The following is an 18,268-nucleotide window of genomic DNA, read 5'->3' as shown; positions in this document are numbered from 1 at the left end:
TATATATATATATATATATTAAACAGAACTTCTGCTGGAGAAAAGTGGAAACTTTTTCCCAATCCAGTTTATAAACAAAGACTGAAGCAAAGAATTTGAACCTTTAAAAGAAATGGGTTTTTTTTTGACAAAGAATCTCGATTTGGTATTGTCAAATAAAAAATCCTGATATATCATACAACGATTTTTTCGGCGTCATTACTGTGTCACCTGTTTGACAGGTCATGGAGGCCAGTCTAAGACAAACCAACGTTGGGACTAATGTCTTATCCCAGTCCAATGCTGAGCATCAGTTTTCAGAGTTTATATGTTTTGTGGTCTCTGATTTAATAATCATGACATTTAAACAGTGGGTTCTCAAAAAGCATTTATCCTTATGTAAAGCTGTGTGAAGAGATTTTGTCTGGTTATGAATCAGCCTGAAAGTCAAACTGATGCTTTAAATCTCAGAGATTCACATAGAGAAAAGAAGAGAGACTTTTGTTTGAGAACGTGACTTGTTAAAGACAGGATCAGCAGAGCTGGTTCATGTCCATTGGAGGCATCAAAGTCAACAGGAGCTCAGAGTACCTCACTGGAGCTTTAACTTGAGTTTATCTTTATGTTCTCAGTAAGAAGCTTGTTGTAAAGGTATCGTCATTCATTGTTAGTGATGAAATGACACAATGATGTTGGTAACCAAAAGACTGACATGATAACAAGTCCTTCAAAGAGTAAATGTGCATGTGTTTAGAGTCTTTGTGTGTAACACTGTTTGTGTTTATACCAGTTTATGTCGTCTATCTCTCCTCACATGCCTGAGCCCTGTGTGTTCATGTCTGCTCAGAGTCACAAGGACAAGATTCGGCAAAAAGAGCGCCACAAGAAGTCCTCTGACAGCCTGGGCTCCTCGGTGACAACCAGCAGCATAGAGAAGGTATCAACAGCCAGCTTTAAACACCAACAACAACAACAAAAATAAGACAAAGATAAGATCTAAGATAATGAATGAAAACATGTTTGGTCATGATGTGCACGTGTTGCTGTACAGATATCCTCCAGCCATCACAGCAGCAAGGACAGCGAGAGGAAGTTGAAGAAGCTGAGCTCACACAGTCACAATCATCGCAGCAAGAAGACGGGGAGCACGGGCAAGAGCTGCTCCTCCTCCTCCTGCTCCTCCAGTCCATTCAACACAGGTACCACCTGCAGGGCAGAGCACAGTAACACATGTGGACGTATGTGTCTTTTTATTCCATATGAAATATTAAAATCTGTGTTTCTCCTGCAGGAGGCTCTCTGTCCTCCTCCGCTCAGGATTTCCATCAGTTCTCATCATCATCTCGTCTAGATCGAGATCACGACCGAGGCGCTGAAGACCACAGTGGAGAGGAACGGAAGGAGCGTCACAGGAGGCCGGCGGTCCAGGAAGACGAGGACGAAGACGAGGATGAGAAGGAAGAGGACAAAGATGATGAGGAGGACGAGGAGGAAGAGGAGGAGGAGGACAGTAAATACCATAAGCCTCCAGCTCTGACTCCTGCTGATGGCCCACTGGCAGGGTCACATGACAGGTCAGAGGGCAACTCCAGCCCCTTTGAGAACAAAGTCACCATCTCCACCTTTGGGTCCATCATGCGCATCACCTCCACCTCCAGCCTCGGCAGCAGCAGCAAGATCCGCAAGATCTCTTCATCAGGGGACTACAAACCCTCCAAGTCCCTCTGTAAGCCTTCTCAGCTGAGCACGCCGCCCATTCTAGAAGAGGCGGACCCAGATGAGAAAGCCACGCCTCCACCGCTGCCCCGGGAGAGGAGGCACCGCGGCAGCAAGAAGAGCAGCCACGGACCAGGGCGCCCGCGGGGCAGCAAGAACCGAGAGAGGCGGGAAGAGGAGCATCATCACCATCATCCCCACACAGCACCTCCTCCCCCTCTTCCTCCTCCCCCACCTCCAGCATTAACCTCCTCACTCTACACGAGCCCATCCTCTATCCCTCACCCCACCTTCCCCTCCACAGTTCCCCCCACCACCATCTCTTCCTCGTCTTCTTCCTCCTCCACCTCTTCTTTCTCCTCCTCCTCTGCAGGCAGTTTTTCCACAGGCCGCGGCAATTCGCTGCTCGGCTCCGGTGAGTCTGAGTGAGTGGGGGCGTGTGGTAGCCCTCGAGCTTCCTGTGTTTGTGTGAATGTGTGTGTGTACGTGTGTGTGTGCAGGCTGCATCGCTGGCTGTTTGCTCGTTGGTGTGATCATTTGAAGCTTTCTGAAGTGTTGAAATGTTTTCGTTACATGTGGAGGCAGCTCGGGAGCAGCTTATCTGTGTCTCAGGAGCAGATAGTGGAAAGAAAACGACCCTTTGAGCTGAAGGTCAAATCAAGTTACTGCTCCACTGACAAGTTTTTCATATGGTAGAAAGTCTGAAAGCATCAAATCTGTGACACTGGAGGCAGAGATGTCGTCCCAGATAGTGGTTTGAGCTGTGCTTCGTGTCAGGGTGGTGGATTTCCTGCCCCACTTACAGACCCACTCCCATGTTTACAAACTCTCGATGAAGTACGATCACTTTACAACTTTTGAGATGAGAAATGATGTGTTAGTTTCTTCTTACCTTACCTTTCCTCTCTTTCAGGTATCTATTCCAGTCTCAAGGACCCTCTCACACTGAGTGGGGGTGTGTGCAGTACCCCTCTGTCTCTGGGTGGAGGGGTGTGTAGCACCTCCTTGTCCCTGGGAGGGGGTATGTGTAGCACCCCTCTCTCCTCAGGACTCCTTCCATCTCATGTCTCCTCACTCTCACTCCCGTCGGTCAACACCGTCTCAAACACGCAGGTACTTCACAGAAACTCAACTCAACTCAACTTTATTTATAAAGCACTTTAAAACAACCTCAGTTGAAACACAGTGCTGTACATAAACAGGGTTCCCACGGATCCTTGAAAAGTCTTAAAAGGCATTGAATTCATAATTCTAAAAATAAGGCCTTAATTGGCATTAAAATGTCTTAAATCCAATTTTCAAAAGTCTTAAAAATCTAACCACATTAATAAGATTTATGTTAGATTGAACTAAAAAAATATTTAGCAAAATGTATATATTTTTCAAAAAGAATTCACTGATTTATTGTCATGGCAACATTGTGTAATCACAAAAGCAGAACGAACAAATCAGTGATGTGGCTGCACCAGGATCTTTCAGAGCAGACGCATATCTTGGTTTTATCTACAGGGCCTGGAGAGGGAAAGAAAAGGTGACAAACTGGCAAAAAAAATCCAAAAGTGGCTTAGGAAAATTGATTATGGCAGCAAAATTGGAAATTAAATTGAAAATTTAATGTCGAAAAACATGTCAAAATTCCAAAAATGTTTCAGACAGTGGTCAAAAAAAAAAAGGAGGCAAACTAGAAATAAAGTTATAAAAACGGGCTTAAAAAGATGAAATTGGTCCAGAAGTGGGACAAAGTGTATGGATAAAGGTTAAAAAAGGGATGAAATTGCAAAAACTGGGCAAAAATGGTAAGGAAGTGGAAAAAGGATAATAAATAGGTGCATAATAGGTATGAAATTGCAAAAAAAAAAAAAAAAGGGGAAAAATGTGTAAAAAAATCCATAGGTAGCTGAAGAAAATATTCTTTGGCAGCAAAATTGGGAATTAAATTTGATATTAAATTTGAAAAAACATGTAAAAATTTCAAAAATGTTTCGGACAGTGGCCAAAAAACGATGAATGGGGGGCAAAATAGGCATAAAGCTGTAAAAATGGGGTTAAAAAGAAGACAAAAAGTGGTTTTATTTAAAATAAACATTGGGTCAAAAGGGCCTCTCACCCAGGTAAATCATGTGGTGTTTTTATTTTTTATTTTTTGTTTCAATTGTGGTTCGTTGTCGACTTGGTCTTAAATTTGATTTCAAACGGCTTAAAAAAAGTCTTAAATAGTCTTAAATTTAACTTGGCTTGAGCTGTAGGAACCCTGATAAAAGTAGTACATTAATAAATAGTAAATAAAACAAATCATTAAAACAAAGGTGCACATAGTAAAATAAATTGTGACATTGATCTAAAAATAATTTAAAACAATGAAACAATTAATAAAAAACTAAAACAGACCGTAAAAACACTAAAACATGAGCAGAGTCTCAAGCTGGGTTAAAAGCCAAAGAATAAAAATGGGTTTTAAGACTTGTTTTAAAAGCGGACAGTGAGGGGGAAACAGAGCGTTTAGAGCTCCTCAGATCACGCTGCATCAGAGTTCTCAGAGTGAAACTCTGCTCTGACCTAGCAGCATGGCTCCAGTGTCTGCTTTATACTTTCACATGTTGTCCCCATGTTTGAAAATGAACAAATTCAAAAAGAAAACAGATTTATAACTACCACTTTGGTTGCTTACTATCATTAATTTTGTGAGGGTTGTTAAAGTAATATGAAGAAATTTCCATTTTTCTGCTCAGATTTTTTCACCCAAAAATATAAAAAAAACTCATGGATGCTCTTTATTGGAGGAATCCATCTTTCATTGAAAAAAAAACAACTAAATTTATAGAGAAGTGTCATTGGTAGGCCACAGTGACAGGGCTTTTTATTTATTTTAACAATGGGCATGTTGTTTTTATTTGGTGTGATGAGTGTACTGATCGTGGGCAGCACTGCACTTATTCCGTGTCAAATTTCACCCTGATAACAATTAAACTCATCTTATCTTATCTTACCTTACCGTATCCCCTGTGAGGAGATTGAAAGTGATCTTCAAAAAGTCTCTCTTCTAGATATCTGCCTAATCGTAATCCACACTTTAAAATTATCAGCAACAATATTACTGGTTACACGTTATATTGAAATGGTACTTCTTAGCTTCCGGCTAGATTGAACAGGACCGGTTTTGATTTACAGCACGTCTAGGTGTCTATGACAACACCACGTCTGCTGACAAAGTTTAGTAGTAAGAAGAGATAAAACACAATCTGTGTTTTTCTTTGCTAAAAATGTTTTCTGTGATTAATTTTGTTGTGATGGTTGACACAGGAGCCTAACTGTCAGTCAGAAAAGGACAAAAGAGCAGAAGAAAGATAAACAGGAGAGAGATAGAGCATGAGCTAAAGGCTAACACAGGAGCTAAACTGTTTGTGATAATGTTGATTCCAACCCACAGTCAGCAGTTATTCTGCAGTGGTCTGTTCAAACTTGAGAGTCTATCAATAAAATGAAGAGTGAGGTTACGTTAGCTCTGATTAGTAGATGACTGGCAGGACATAACCAGGATTTACTAACATTACAGATTACAGACATGTAAAAATAATGAGGGGGTCAGATAATGTATGAAGTAGTTATTTACAACAACTGCTTGTACCAGTTGATGTGCATAGATTACAAATACTCAGTGAATTTGAAATATTCTAACACAAAAAAAATCTACATTTGTTGTATTAATGTTGTTGGCAGTTTATCTTTGGGTGCATGCCTGTTAAGGTTATTATACTTTAGCATTTTTAAGTTTTTGTTTTCAATTTTGGTTTATTTTAAAATAGTTTGTAAAGTGGGTGTTCTGGTTCAGTTTTCATTTTTTGAAAACGCTCAGTTTTGGTATAGTTTGATCAGTTTCAGTATTAGTTTAAGTCTTTTTTTTTGTAATCCAGGGAAGTTCACAGGGGCAAGAATCAAAAATGTCAGAAATAACTTTGTGTAATAAAAACTCACCGTTTCAGCACACCATTTTTCAAAAATGTATTCTCAGAGGACAGATGAACAATGATCTGCATAAAACAATAAAATGTGTCACTTTTACTCTGTCTGGGCAGATGGTGAAATGAAACAAAATGAAGAGGTCATGTATGAAATAAAATGACAGACAAAAACTAAAGACAGTTAGTTTTATAAACTCACCATGCAAGTGAAATAGTCATGTTTTTATTTTTAGTTCAGTTGACAAAAATGTTTTCATTAACTCTTATCACCCTGAAGCCAGCAAATCACTGAAAATCAGGTCCATGCCCTGGCTATTTCTTGCAGATGAGGTTTTATGATCAGTTTGGGATGAAAAATGCTAGCTGATGGGAAACTGATGTTCAGATGAGCATGTGTAATTTAGTTCAAGATAACACAAACACAGATGTTCACAGGAACAAAGTCACTTCTGGAGCTTAATTCATTCCTCATAAGGGCTCATGAGATTTCCAGCCACAGAGACCTGTAGAGTAGATAAATGTTTTATCTCAGGGATGGGAAAATCCACATGTGGTACATGCCAGCAGGATGAGGTTAAGTTGACCCTCCTCGATAGCATAAGGCTTAATGTTGACCATGTGAAACAGTTGGTTATGAGATTGAAAGATCATTTATTAATTGACTTTTAATTCAAAGTTTAGTTTAGTTGGTGTTAAGTTTGTTTCAGGGCAGCTTTTCCAAACATCTGGTGGTGAAGGAGTACTTTTCATTGTTTTCTGTCTCTTCCTTTTGTTTCTGAGAAATTTCAGTGTTTTGTCTGCAGGCTTAATATCAACATCATGATGAGATCCATAACTAATTAAAGAAATGTGAGCACAGCATCATTTGGTCTTTAGGAGAAACTAGAGGAAAAGCTTGTCCCTTCACGTTGTTTCACGCTGCTTTTTGTTATTTTCTGTCAGGACAGTTCGCTTTTATCAGCGTCCATCGTTTCTCAGCCAAATGCTCTCCGTCCCTCAGGTCCATCCAGGTTCCAGCACCTCCTACAGTCTGACCTCCACGCAGCCTTTCGCCAGCTGTCTCTCCACAGCCCCGGCACTGCCGCCACTACTGAGCCAAGCCCAGACCTCACTGCCAGGTGAGATCAGGACTCAGGTCTCATTTCATAGTTTCTCTTCAGGCCGTGGATCAGGTTCAGGAAAGCCTTGATCAGAATCTGCTGACAGATGCTCTGTGCTTTCTCAGAGTCTGACACACACTGACGTCTTCATGTTGTGAGTAAACTTGATGACTCTGTTTCTCTTCTCAGAGACCGACCTCGATGACTGTCGCTTCCCGTGTCAGGGGAACTCACCCAGAGAGAGTCTCTCTTCACAGTATGTATCACTTCATCTCTTCTTGTAGTTTTATTTTCCAGAAAGAATTCTGACAGATCTGTAATCTGAGTCAGTTCTTTTATTTTCGGTTTAAATCGCTAATAAAAAAAGTACAGGCACAACATTTGAGGACAAGAATCCTCCCCATCAGCTTCATGCTTCAGTAACAGTCTGATCCTGTCGGTGATTACACACTTTTTAACCCTGTAGAGCCCAGTGTAGCACCAGCACTATGAGTTTCTCTAACATTTCACTCATTCACCATGTGTCATAGCTATTTTTCTTTGGAGATATGGTTCTATTAAAATACACAGCAAAGGGCATATAACAAAAATCTTTATACATGCGACCACAGGTTTTTGTAGCGCTACCTACGTTAAAATGAACATCATCAGGCTGTGAAATTTCAAGTGATTTGTGTTCCTTCATTGTGTAGTTTCGACTAAGTAAAAAGAATTTTATTTTATTTTTAAATGCATTTTTTTTTAACACAGCATAGTTTTGTACACAAAATATTAGAGGTCGACCGATATGGGTTTTTTGGGGGCCGATGCCGATGCTTTCCAAATTTGGGCAGCCGATGCCGATATGCATAGCCGATTTTTCCAATTTGATATTCAGGCCGATTGTTAAATAAATATATATTTATCACATTTTTGTGAAACGCAGCAATTTCTGAGCAACTAAAATAAATCTATTACAACAAGTTGTGTCCAGTCCTCTGAAAATTGATTCAGCTTTCAAAACAATGAAATATTTTGTCTGAGTAAACACACAATGTAACAAGCAGTAGTAAACATTCACACTCTTCATAAAATGTCAAAAAAGAAATTGAAACTTATTAATATAATTTGAACAAATGTATGTCATGTATCCAAGTGGTTCCACAAGTTTGAGGTGCTCATCTTTTTTGTGCCTGATCAAAAATTGCGTCATTTTAAACAACGGATCAAAAATCGGCTTTTTAAAAGAAAATACGGTCGATGGCAGATAGAGACAAATGTCCAAATATCGGCCCGATATATCGGCCCGCCGATATATCGGTCTACCTCTACAAAATATGTGTGTTTATCACTACATGGTTCACTTATAAATTCGATTGCACTATTGAATGTAGTTTTGAACTTAATGTCTCTTTGCAAATTTTGCAGTTATTTTTCTATTTCTTTTAATACACATTACAAAATTGACTGCATCCCAAAAATCAAGTTATGTAAAGACCCTAAATAAATTTTCTGTATGTTGAAATATATTGTTAGCCTCATAGCATTATCGGCTAAGTCATATTTCAAAGTTTCAGGAAAGAAGGAAAAATGCATTTTTAAGAATACGTTTTTTTCTATTATTTCTATTATTTATAATGTTAACATCTTATATTGTTATTCAATTACTTAATATATTATGATTATTTTTATATCATTACTCAATTAAATTTAAATGTCTTTGTATTTGGCAATTATGCTATGAGGCTAATGAAATGTGAAAAAAGAACAAATAAGATTTTCATTTTTTACAGGTTTAATGCACTTAACGCAATTTACTGTTGTAAATCAGAAATCAGAAGTGGGAAAAATTATATTTCAGTTTCATCCCTTCCGAGAAACATAAAAAGACAGTGACACAGGAAGGACAGGAATGGGAGAACTGTGGAGGCTGCTAGCGTGCCCAGCGCCCGGTTCTGATCAATGTGAAATGAAAACAAGAGGAAGGTAGAGATGAAAAAAATCAAAGTAGTTGAGGCAAAAGTCAGTGCACATTATTAAAACTTAGGATATAAGTATTATGCTGATGTAAAGCAAACTAAAATACTCCAAATATTGCACTGCAGGATGTGAAAATGTAAGAATATCTCCTGTTGGACTTGTACAGTGGCAGCTCTCAGAGGAACGCCTCTAATGAAGAGCAGAGCCATTGTTTTGTTGACGGCATCTACCTAAGACTTTCCAGTGTTTGAAAGCACTTAAATTAGCCTCAAACACAGTTTGAATCATGAAACGTCTCCAGTCTGCTCATCTTCATCACTCTAATAGAAACACATTTTCCATTTACCGGAACTACAATCAGATCAGTCACTATTTCTGTCAGCAGCAGCACAAAACAACAGGAAGTGAGCTGATCGTTAAAAACCACAACGGCTGAGTACATTAGAAAAAGTATCAACCACAGGCAAGGGGTCCTGTCAGTACTTCTCTCCTCACTCTTCTCTGACTCCTTCACGTGCAGGTCTCCGACGAGCTGTCTTCCTCTTCTGTTCGACCAGAGAGACGGGTTAGGCTCAGGAGTCAGAGCCCGTCCTGAAAACGTCCCCGCAGCCAGCTCCCACATCGAGCTCCTGTTGGAGAAACACAGCAACGGGGAGATGGGAGTCAACAGTGAGTGAGAGAAAAACACACACAGACTGGGGGTCACAAGACAACAAGAAAGATAAGACAGAGAAAAACATCATGCTTATTATTTAAAAGCCAGCGTGACTTAGCTCGGATAAGCATCAAATACAAAAGAATCAAGCCTTTTCATCCTTTTCAGTGTAAAGTTTTCTCTGTTGGATTGTGGTGGAGGGTGACATGAGCCAAGAATTCAGAATATGTCGCCTCTGTTATGTTACATTTATGACTTCGCTTTAAAGCAGTAGGTTTGGTTTAGGATGAGGGTTTACAAACCTCGTGTCCAGGGCTTAAAAAGCAGCATCAGTAACGTACACATACACTCATGCTTGGCTCCCTCAGTGGGACAAAGATGTGGTGTTATTCAGAGATGATGAATGTACCTGTGGACTGTGAGAGAGGCTGAAAATAGCAGAGCAAAGCAGAAGCAGCTCTCTTTCTCTTTCTATTTCTCTCTCTGCTGAACCACATTGTTTACAGCCTCTTACTCACTTTTTCTCTGGGGACATCAGCTGACGCTGGCTTTCAGATCTATTCTTTGCTACGTGTCCTTTCTACACCCGTTCCTGCCGCACATCCTTTCAGCCGCTCTACTTGTTTTATCCTGAGTGAAAATGTAAAAGACAGCCCTTGAGTTTTTTCCTGTAGATTATTTCTCAGTGAGGTCTTACTTCTGTTCCACTCTGCAGACATTAGGCGCTGATTGTTGAGCCAGTCTGTGATGCTGAGCACGCCACGCTGACGGCTCCGTAGAAAATCGATTAGAGAGCGTTTCAGGGATGGGGTTGAATTGTAGTTCAGACCTCACAACACTGCGGTTCACTTGTATCTAGAATTACTTAGCGCTTCACACAAAGGACGGTCGTGTAAGCATTAGACGCTCAAATCTTCCATCGCTAGCCGTATAATACACAAAACCAGAATAACACTGCTCTCAGGGCTCGTTTTGATCTCAGTTTGAATTTCTACATTTTTACTGATCTGATTCAGTGAACATTACAACACCTGCTTACATTTTACACAACATTCTCCCATTCAGGGAATAAAGAAGGACTGTGTTACACACCAGGAAAAGGAAGTTGGGTTTTATTCATCCTGGTTTATAATCAGAGTTACAAGCAGCACAAAGGATAATAAAAGTCTTTTATTGTCGGTTTAGTTTTGACCTGGATCTCACACTCTGCTCAGCAGCTGAAGAAACTCCCTAAAGCATTAAGCAGAGTTTACAGATCTTATCTTGCAGTTCTGTGTTGTTTGGGGATGTTAAGATGTAGAAAATGAAGATAAAGTTTGATGCTGGTTGTCTCTAGTCAAACTCACATATAACCCTTTAATGCAAAGGTCGCCAACTCATCGATTGCGATCGACTGGTCGATCTTTGAAGCTTCCCCAGTAGATCTTGAAAGTAATAGAAAAACGAATCACTCCTTGGGGACAATCAATCTAATCTAATCTTATCTTATCTTAAAGTTTGACACACAAATCTGTGGTTCATCAATATTTATATCTTACTTAAATTTGTTCTTACTCTATGAACAAATGTAGACCCCCCTCTCAGACCATTAGTTTATTAGTGAATGAGGCCTGTTGTTTTTATTTTCAGAAACTTAAAAAACACATTTTTCTGATCCCATTGGCAAATTTTTTAAACTTAACAAGCATCTAGACTTCATTTTTATCCTTAAATATTTTTTAATCAGAACATTTTTCTGCACCTTTCATGTCAGTATAGCTCATTTTAAGTCTAATAAGACAGTTTTATTTAAAAAAAAAATCAGAGAAACTTGATTAGAGTTCAGGTTTTGCAGTGCAGTCCCTCATGAAACACTACCTCACCCCACGTCTGTAAAATCCCAGCTTTTGCTCGAGTCTGTTACGGTTTGTGTAGGTGTGACAGAAACTCGTAGAAAACCAAACCCAGAAATTATCATGTAACGCATAAACCACCGAAACTCACTGAACACAAGAGTTTGAGACAGACAAGCAGAAGTTAAAGGAAATAAAATGAAAAGGCTGTTTATCCATATCTGACTGAAGAGTGTCAAAGGGATTTTTGGCCTGTCTTCTTAGATAATCACAAAATTAAAAATCAATGAGAAAACAGTATTTACTGAGTGTTGATAAATCCTACAAAAGACATTACACATGATCTGAACATTCTTGATGTAAAAAAGCCAGTTTAAGGGAAAAGGGATGGACTTGGTGTAGCAGATTGAAATGATCGAAAAAAAAAAACCTGTTGATCGTTTTTGTGAGAATCGCCACACCTCAGGTGAACAGACTCAGTCCCCTTCAGGCTGCTTCTGGTTGCTGCTGTCGAAGTTCAGTTTTTGAGAGTAGGTGTGCAGAGGAGGATTGGTCCTCATGCTGAACATGATGAACACAGAGAAATGATCACAGCGGCTTTAAAAAGAACTGTCAGAGCTGGAGAAATGAGTTACACCAGGACGAGGCTTCACTGCAGTGTACATTGGGAAAAATAAGTATAGAACACGTTAACTTTTTTTTCAGTACATTTATTTCCAAAGCTTCAATTCAAACGAAATTTCTCCCAGACATTGGTATTAATTCAAATAATCCACACGTGAAAAGAAACCACGACATTCAGGTCCATAAATAATGATTATGTGGAATTAAGTACGATAACACAGGAAAGAAGTATTGAACACACCATGGAAAGGCTGTATACTTTGGCAAGGAAATGCACCATACCACCTGAAATCTGTCAATAATTATTACTTGAACTTCTGATTAGTGCAAACCAACATCAGCTGAGCTATAGCTAATTGATGGTCCTATAAAAAAGGTCGTTTTTCCACCAAGCAGTCAAATACGACACACCTCATGATGGGTAAAGGCAAAGAGCTCTCTGAAGACATTCACAACCTTATATCAGACTTATATCAAAGCACCTGAATATTCTAGTCAGCACCATTGGGGCCATTATTCACAAGTGCAAGAAGCACTACCTTACCATCAACAGGCCACGCACAGGAGCTGCTTGAAGGTTTCTGAACAAGGAGTCAGAAAGATAGTCAGAGTACTCAACAAGCCAAGGACCACCCTGAAAGTGCTCCAGAAAGACTTGGAGGCAGCAGGTACAATTGTTACAGAGAAAACAATAGGCAATGCACTCCACCGCCATGGCCTCTATGGACGCTCAGCCCGCAAGACTCTATTCCTCAAGAAAAGGCATGTTGAAGCTTGTTTGAAGTTTGCTAAACAGCATCTTGACAAGCCTGTAGAATACTGGGAGAATGTTGTCTGCTCAGATGAGACCAAAACTGAACTTTTCTGCTGTCATACTACATACCATGTTTGGAGGAGAAATGTCACTGCACATCACCCAGAAAACACTACACCAACAGTGAAGTTTGGAGGTGGAAGCATCATGGCATGATGTTGTTTTACATCTCATGGTGTTGGCAAACTTCATATAATTGGCGGAGCAATGAATGGAGCCACGTATGAGGAAATTCTTGATATGAATCTGCTGCCATCCACCAGGATGATGAAGGTGAGACGTGGCTGGACCTTCCAGCAGGACAACGATCCAAAGCACACGGCAAAGTTGACTCTCAAATGGTTTCAAAAAAAAGAAATCAATCTGTTAGAATGGCCTAGTCAATCACCTGACTTAAATCCAATTGAACATTTGTGGAAAGAAGTAAAGAAAAGGGTTCACCAGAGGGCACCAAAGAATATTCAAGATTTAAAGACAATCTGTGCAGAGGAATGGGCCAAAATCACACCTGAGCAGTGTGGGCGATTAGTTAAAACATACAAGAAGCGTCTGGAAGCTGTCATTGCAAACAAAGGCTTCTCCACTAAGTATAAGATAAGTCTCAGTTGGCCTGTTCAATGCTTTTTTGTTATCGCACTTAATTCCACATAATCATTATTTATGGACCTGAACGTTGTGATTTCTTTTCATGTGTGGATTATTTGAGTTAATACCAATGTCTGCTAGAAATTTTGTTTGAATTGCATCTTTGGAAATAAATGTGATGAGAAAAAAGTTGACGCGTTCTATACTTATTTTTCAGAGTCCCGACTGTATGTAGTCACTGAAGGGGTTTGTCGTCCTGATCACAACAGGTCATCTGGTCACTGACTGTTTGCAGATCACAGTATTCTCTTTGATGCATAAAATCACACAATTAGCCCAGCGTGTGAAGTTGTGCCGTGTGTTTCCACCATGTTTACTATCATGTGTTCAGCTGTTTGCTTAGTGAGACACAAGATCAGAGTGTCAGTCATCTATTTTACCTCTTAATGTGATTTTTTATTCATTAAACAGATGGAACATCTCAATCTTGTTCCTTTGGGCTCTGTTTTAGGATCTGAAACCAGCTGAAAGTAGCGACTGTAACCTGAATACTGTTTCTCCTCCTCCCTCTCGCAGTCGTGGAGATGCTGCAGTCGCTCCACTCCCTGCAGCAGGAGAACCAGCGCCTCCAGGACCAGATCCTCAGCCTGACAGCCAAAAAGGAGCGTCTGCAGCTGCTCAACACGGAGCTGGCCGTTCAGTTTCCTCCACACATCGTCGCTGCACAGAGCTCCATGCACACCTCAGCCCAGATCAACTTTATGTCAAACTCACAAGGTGAGGAGACGCTTTGTCTTCCCTTCACACCTGCAGCTCAGAACAGGAGACAGCATCCCAACTTTTTCTCTACTACTGCTCTCCACCATTTGTTGCCTCATAACACTTCCTGCTTGTTGGGTTTTGACCCTCAGAGATGTTTTTTTTCTCTATCCTTAAAAGTAAAACATGAAGAGGATGTGGGCAGTCTTCTTGCTGCATGTCCAAACATCATCAATGTGTGTGCATACATAAGCAAAGAAAGAGGCTGAAGCTTTCCACAAGAGAGGGAACAACTTCTTGGGCTGTTTTAGTTTTTGATGATCAATTAAAACATTTAATCCAAACATCAGTATGCAGGCAAACCTCTCCTATAAATGATGGCTGTGCTGTGATTTTCTCACGACAGCCTGCAGCAAAATTACAAAGTGTCTTGAGCCAAAAGGCAATTTTCTTTCAAATCTGACCTGAAAGAGAAACATGTTTTAAGTGCAGTGCCGAGCTGCAGGTCTCCTGACAGTCACAGCTGTGAGGATTTATGGGCATACACTGCAAAAAAAAAAACTGAAATCTTATCAAGTGTTTTTGTCTTACTTGAAGTGAAAATTGTCTTGTTACACTTGATATGAGCCACTTCAACTTGTCAGTCCAGAAAAAATGTCTTGTTTTATTTGGCCAAAAAGGACCTCTTTCACAATACATGTAATTTTGCCCACAGCCCAATTTTTTGTTTATTGTGTGGTATTTGTGTGGTATTTGTACCACACCATTACATTTGTAATACACCATTTGTATTTGTACACCCAGAGACTCTCAAGAATATACCTTTAGAAAATGCAAAAGTCATCCAGGGCCTGTACTGTGACCTATTTTATGATCATTGCCATAGGTGTGAGCCAGGGTGCACACTTTACCCCAAAACTTACTCAAACACAAATAATAAATCATCAAATTGGGTCAAATCACCTTCACTGAAGTCTGGTGCATCTTTTGAAATCAAATGTAAAGCTAAGTCTTACAATTGAAAGAAGTTATTGAATTTTAACTGGAATTTTTTTTTTTTTTTCATGATTTTTTTCAACAAATTCAACCTGTTAACTGAACAATTTTACCGGTCTCGGAATTTGATGATTTTTTTCCCACTTTGAGAATATATATGTGGCCAAATAATTTGTTAGTATTTTAGGTGTACACCAACTGTAAGTTGGTCGGACATATCTCTAAAGAATTGAATTTGTTGAAAAAAATCATGAAAAAAAAAAAAATTCCAGTTAAAATTCAATAACTTCTTTCAATTTAAATACTTAGCTTTACATTTGATTTCAAAAGATGCACCAGACTTCAGTGAAGGTGATTTGACCCAATTTGATGATTTATTATTTGTGCTTGAGTAAGTTTTGGGGTAAAGTGTGCTCCCTGGCTCACACCTATGGCAATGATCATAAAATAGGTCATAGTACAGGCCCTGGATGACTTTTGCATTTTCTAAAGGTATATTCTTGACACACAATAAACACAAAATTGGGCTGTGGGCAAAATTACATTTATTGTGAAAGAGGTCCTTTGTTCAAAAATTTGCTTGAAACTAGAATAATGTCTTTACACAAGTAACTTAACTCATGTTCCACTGGCAGATTTCTTTTACTTCTTATAAGTGATTCAGATCTCATTTTTTGTCTTTATTGATTCTAAAAAGGTGTTTTCTACTGAAACTAAGACAAAAACACAGTTTTTTTCCAGTGTACAGCATCAAAGCGTAAATAATGAACACCATAGTAGTTAGCTTGAGGCTTTAATTTTGTATTTTTCTCCCTGTGTGTGCTCCTCTTTTCTTCTTAGACCCCCTGAGCACCAATAAGAGTCCTCTGTCCAAATCCTGCTTCCTGAATGAAACCTCTTTTGTTACCTCGTCTGAGGTGAGGACCTGTAGACACCTCTCACTATCAGACACCACAAAATATTTGAGCTGTGACCAGCACTTGTTCTCATGAGTAACTAATCCGTTGATTGTTTTATCAATTGATTGTCAGGAGTTAATTTTTCCAAGTAGCTAAGATGGTAGAAGAGTGATCACTCTGACTTGTTGTTATCAAGGCAAAGACAGAGATTAAACCTCTAAATTATCTCTTGTTTTTTTTCTCTGGTTTTGTTCCAGGAGCTCCACTCTGGTAGTCCGTCCCGCAGTAGCTCCTCCCTCTCCTTCCAGAGTACTCCTCCTCCCCAGCAGAGCCCCGCCTCCTTCGGTCAGCCCCTCCTGAACGGCCTGAGCCGAGGTCTGAGCGACGGTTTGGCAGCTGGTCAGACTGGCAGCTCCTCTCTTCCCGTGGTGGGCGGCCTCATGGCGTCCCTCACAGGAAGTCCTCAGCTCAGTATGAACGGCGTGCTGGGCGGTCTGAACGGAGTGATACAGTCTCCTGTGCAGAACCCACCTCAGCCAACCCTCCCCGCTCTGCGCCCTCAGCCTCCTCCTCTCAACCCCCAGGCCCTCACTCAGAGCTTTCAGCTGCCCAAGAGCGTGAGCCCGTACGTACTTGCTCCGTCCCTAAACAGACTGCAGATCACTTTCTATCTATATTTATTTTTTTCCTCCGCCAAGGAGGTAATGTGTTTGGGACAGTTTGTATGTGAACAACATAACTCAATAACAAACAGATCTTGATGAAATTTTCAGGAAATGTTCAAAATGGGATACGGAAGAAGGGATTAAATTTTGGAGGTGATCTGGATCACCATCTGGATTCAGGATTTTTTTTAAAGGATTCTTTATCATTGTGAGATAGGGCTGTTTTCACCATATGTGTATATAACTCCACGATAAATGGTCGAATTGCTTTGCAAAACTATACAAGACAAGGTCACCATAATTTCTGACAGATGTAAAAGCACGAGCCAGATCCTGGCAAAATTCAGGAAACTAAGATTCAGAATATGAAATATGTACTGGGTCATCATAATTTTCAACACTGTCAGGAAAAAAATTATCGTACAAACCTGCAACTAACACCAAATTGTAGCAGACAGTCTGCTGAAAGGGAGTATAACATTAAAGTAAGACTTAAGTGTTGGTGACAATCACAATATGCTTGGTGGAGGTCTGCTCTCAGTGCTTTCCTAGTTTATTTATGTAAGTATGTATTTCTTTATTTTCCTTGTATATAAACTCTAAAAAATCATGATAAATCTCCTTGAAAACATTTTGAAAATAAGAGAAAGTAAAAACAAAAAGGACGAGAAGGGACAGGAAGAAGCAGTGCTCATCATGTTCTGCCCCTGTTCTCATCATCTCATAGAGACATTATCAATGTTTTGTTTGTGAATCAGCAAACATTTCAAAAAAAAGAAAAGACTCAAGCACAGAGACTCATCATCAGAGCATCTCTTCCCGGGTGTTGGTGTAATATCTGTCGTGCTCGTGGCTCTCGTTGCAGATCTTCCCTCCTGTCCGAGCAGCAGAAGCAGCTTCTCCTGGAGCAGCAGCAGCTCCAGCAGTTCCTCAACTCACAGAACTTCACTCCGGTAACCCAACGCTTTTCTTACACTTTGTTGTTGGGCAAGTTCACTCCACTTTCAGGTTATACAATACATGAGTTCTGCTCAGCTTGGGCCATGCCTCCATGTTGTTTGGGAGGCAACAGCTCCAACGACAGAGGTATTTTTCATAAGACGTCTAAAATCAACAACAGAGGCATCCTGCTTGTTGGAAACGGTTACATTGAGCCTGATTGATCCTCATCAACTGACTGTGCACTGGAAACTTGTGAGCTTTTACCAGCAGCAGTTTCTTTGGCGTGAACACGTTGTACCAGACATAAAGCAAACTGATAATCTGTGATAATCAACTGCAGAGTTTCTGTCTGCAGTTTGTTGTATTACACATATGAACAAGAGAACGTCTCTGCTCAGAGAAGAGAGCCTGGATGAAACAGAGTAGGGAGGAATTAAAACCCCTTGAGACCCAGGAGTAAAAATAAAAGTTATTCTGATTCTCATCTGACTGAACCCCAAGAAAACAAATAGGATAAAATGATGCCCCTGATTTCAGTTTTCAGTCTGAGGCCATTGACAGATTACCAGGACAGCCAGCTCTTTCTAAGGAGAGTCATTAATGATCAGTCAAACCACATCTCACATTAAAGTAAGAGGAAGTTTTACTGCTGCAGCAGAATGATTTGATCGTCTGGGCCAGTGGTTCCCAAAGTAAGGGACCTCCTCAGGGGTCCAGAAAGAGTGATTGAGGGGTCTGAAATGCCTTCCCAAGTTGTAAGACAATTCAAACTTACATATTTCAT

At 40.0% G+C, this 18,268-nt stretch overlaps 1 protein-coding gene across 1 annotated transcript in view; it reads left to right on the top strand.

Annotated features, from left to right (window-relative positions):
* The window catches only part of LOC141807500 (protein AF-17-like), a 46,991-nt gene that overhangs the window by 17,779 nt on the left and 10,944 nt on the right, over positions 1-18,268 (top strand). Inside the window, exons 8-18 of the mRNA XM_074693581.1 lie at positions 827-916; positions 1,031-1,178; positions 1,271-2,110; positions 2,609-2,808; positions 6,655-6,772; positions 6,944-7,010; positions 9,234-9,382; positions 13,800-14,000; positions 15,819-15,895; positions 16,135-16,502; positions 17,408-17,495. Coding sequence (XP_074549682.1) covers positions 827-916; positions 1,031-1,178; positions 1,271-2,110; positions 2,609-2,808; positions 6,655-6,772; positions 6,944-7,010; positions 9,234-9,382; positions 13,800-14,000; positions 15,819-15,895; positions 16,135-16,502; positions 17,408-17,495 — 2,346 coding nt within the window. The remainder of the gene's footprint in view (positions 1-826; positions 917-1,030; positions 1,179-1,270; positions 2,111-2,608; positions 2,809-6,654; positions 6,773-6,943; positions 7,011-9,233; positions 9,383-13,799; positions 14,001-15,818; positions 15,896-16,134; positions 16,503-17,407; positions 17,496-18,268) is intronic.

This window comes from Halichoeres trimaculatus, unplaced genomic scaffold (assembly GCF_033239565.1).
Source record: "Halichoeres trimaculatus isolate MK-OKI-2021-1 unplaced genomic scaffold, fHalTri1.1 fHalTri1_scaffold_2, whole genome shotgun sequence".
Lineage (NCBI taxonomy): Eukaryota > Metazoa > Chordata > Actinopteri > Labriformes > Labridae > Halichoeres > Halichoeres trimaculatus.
The sequence above is the reverse complement of the archived record's forward strand: the minus strand, read 5'-3'. Positions and strand labels throughout refer to the sequence as shown.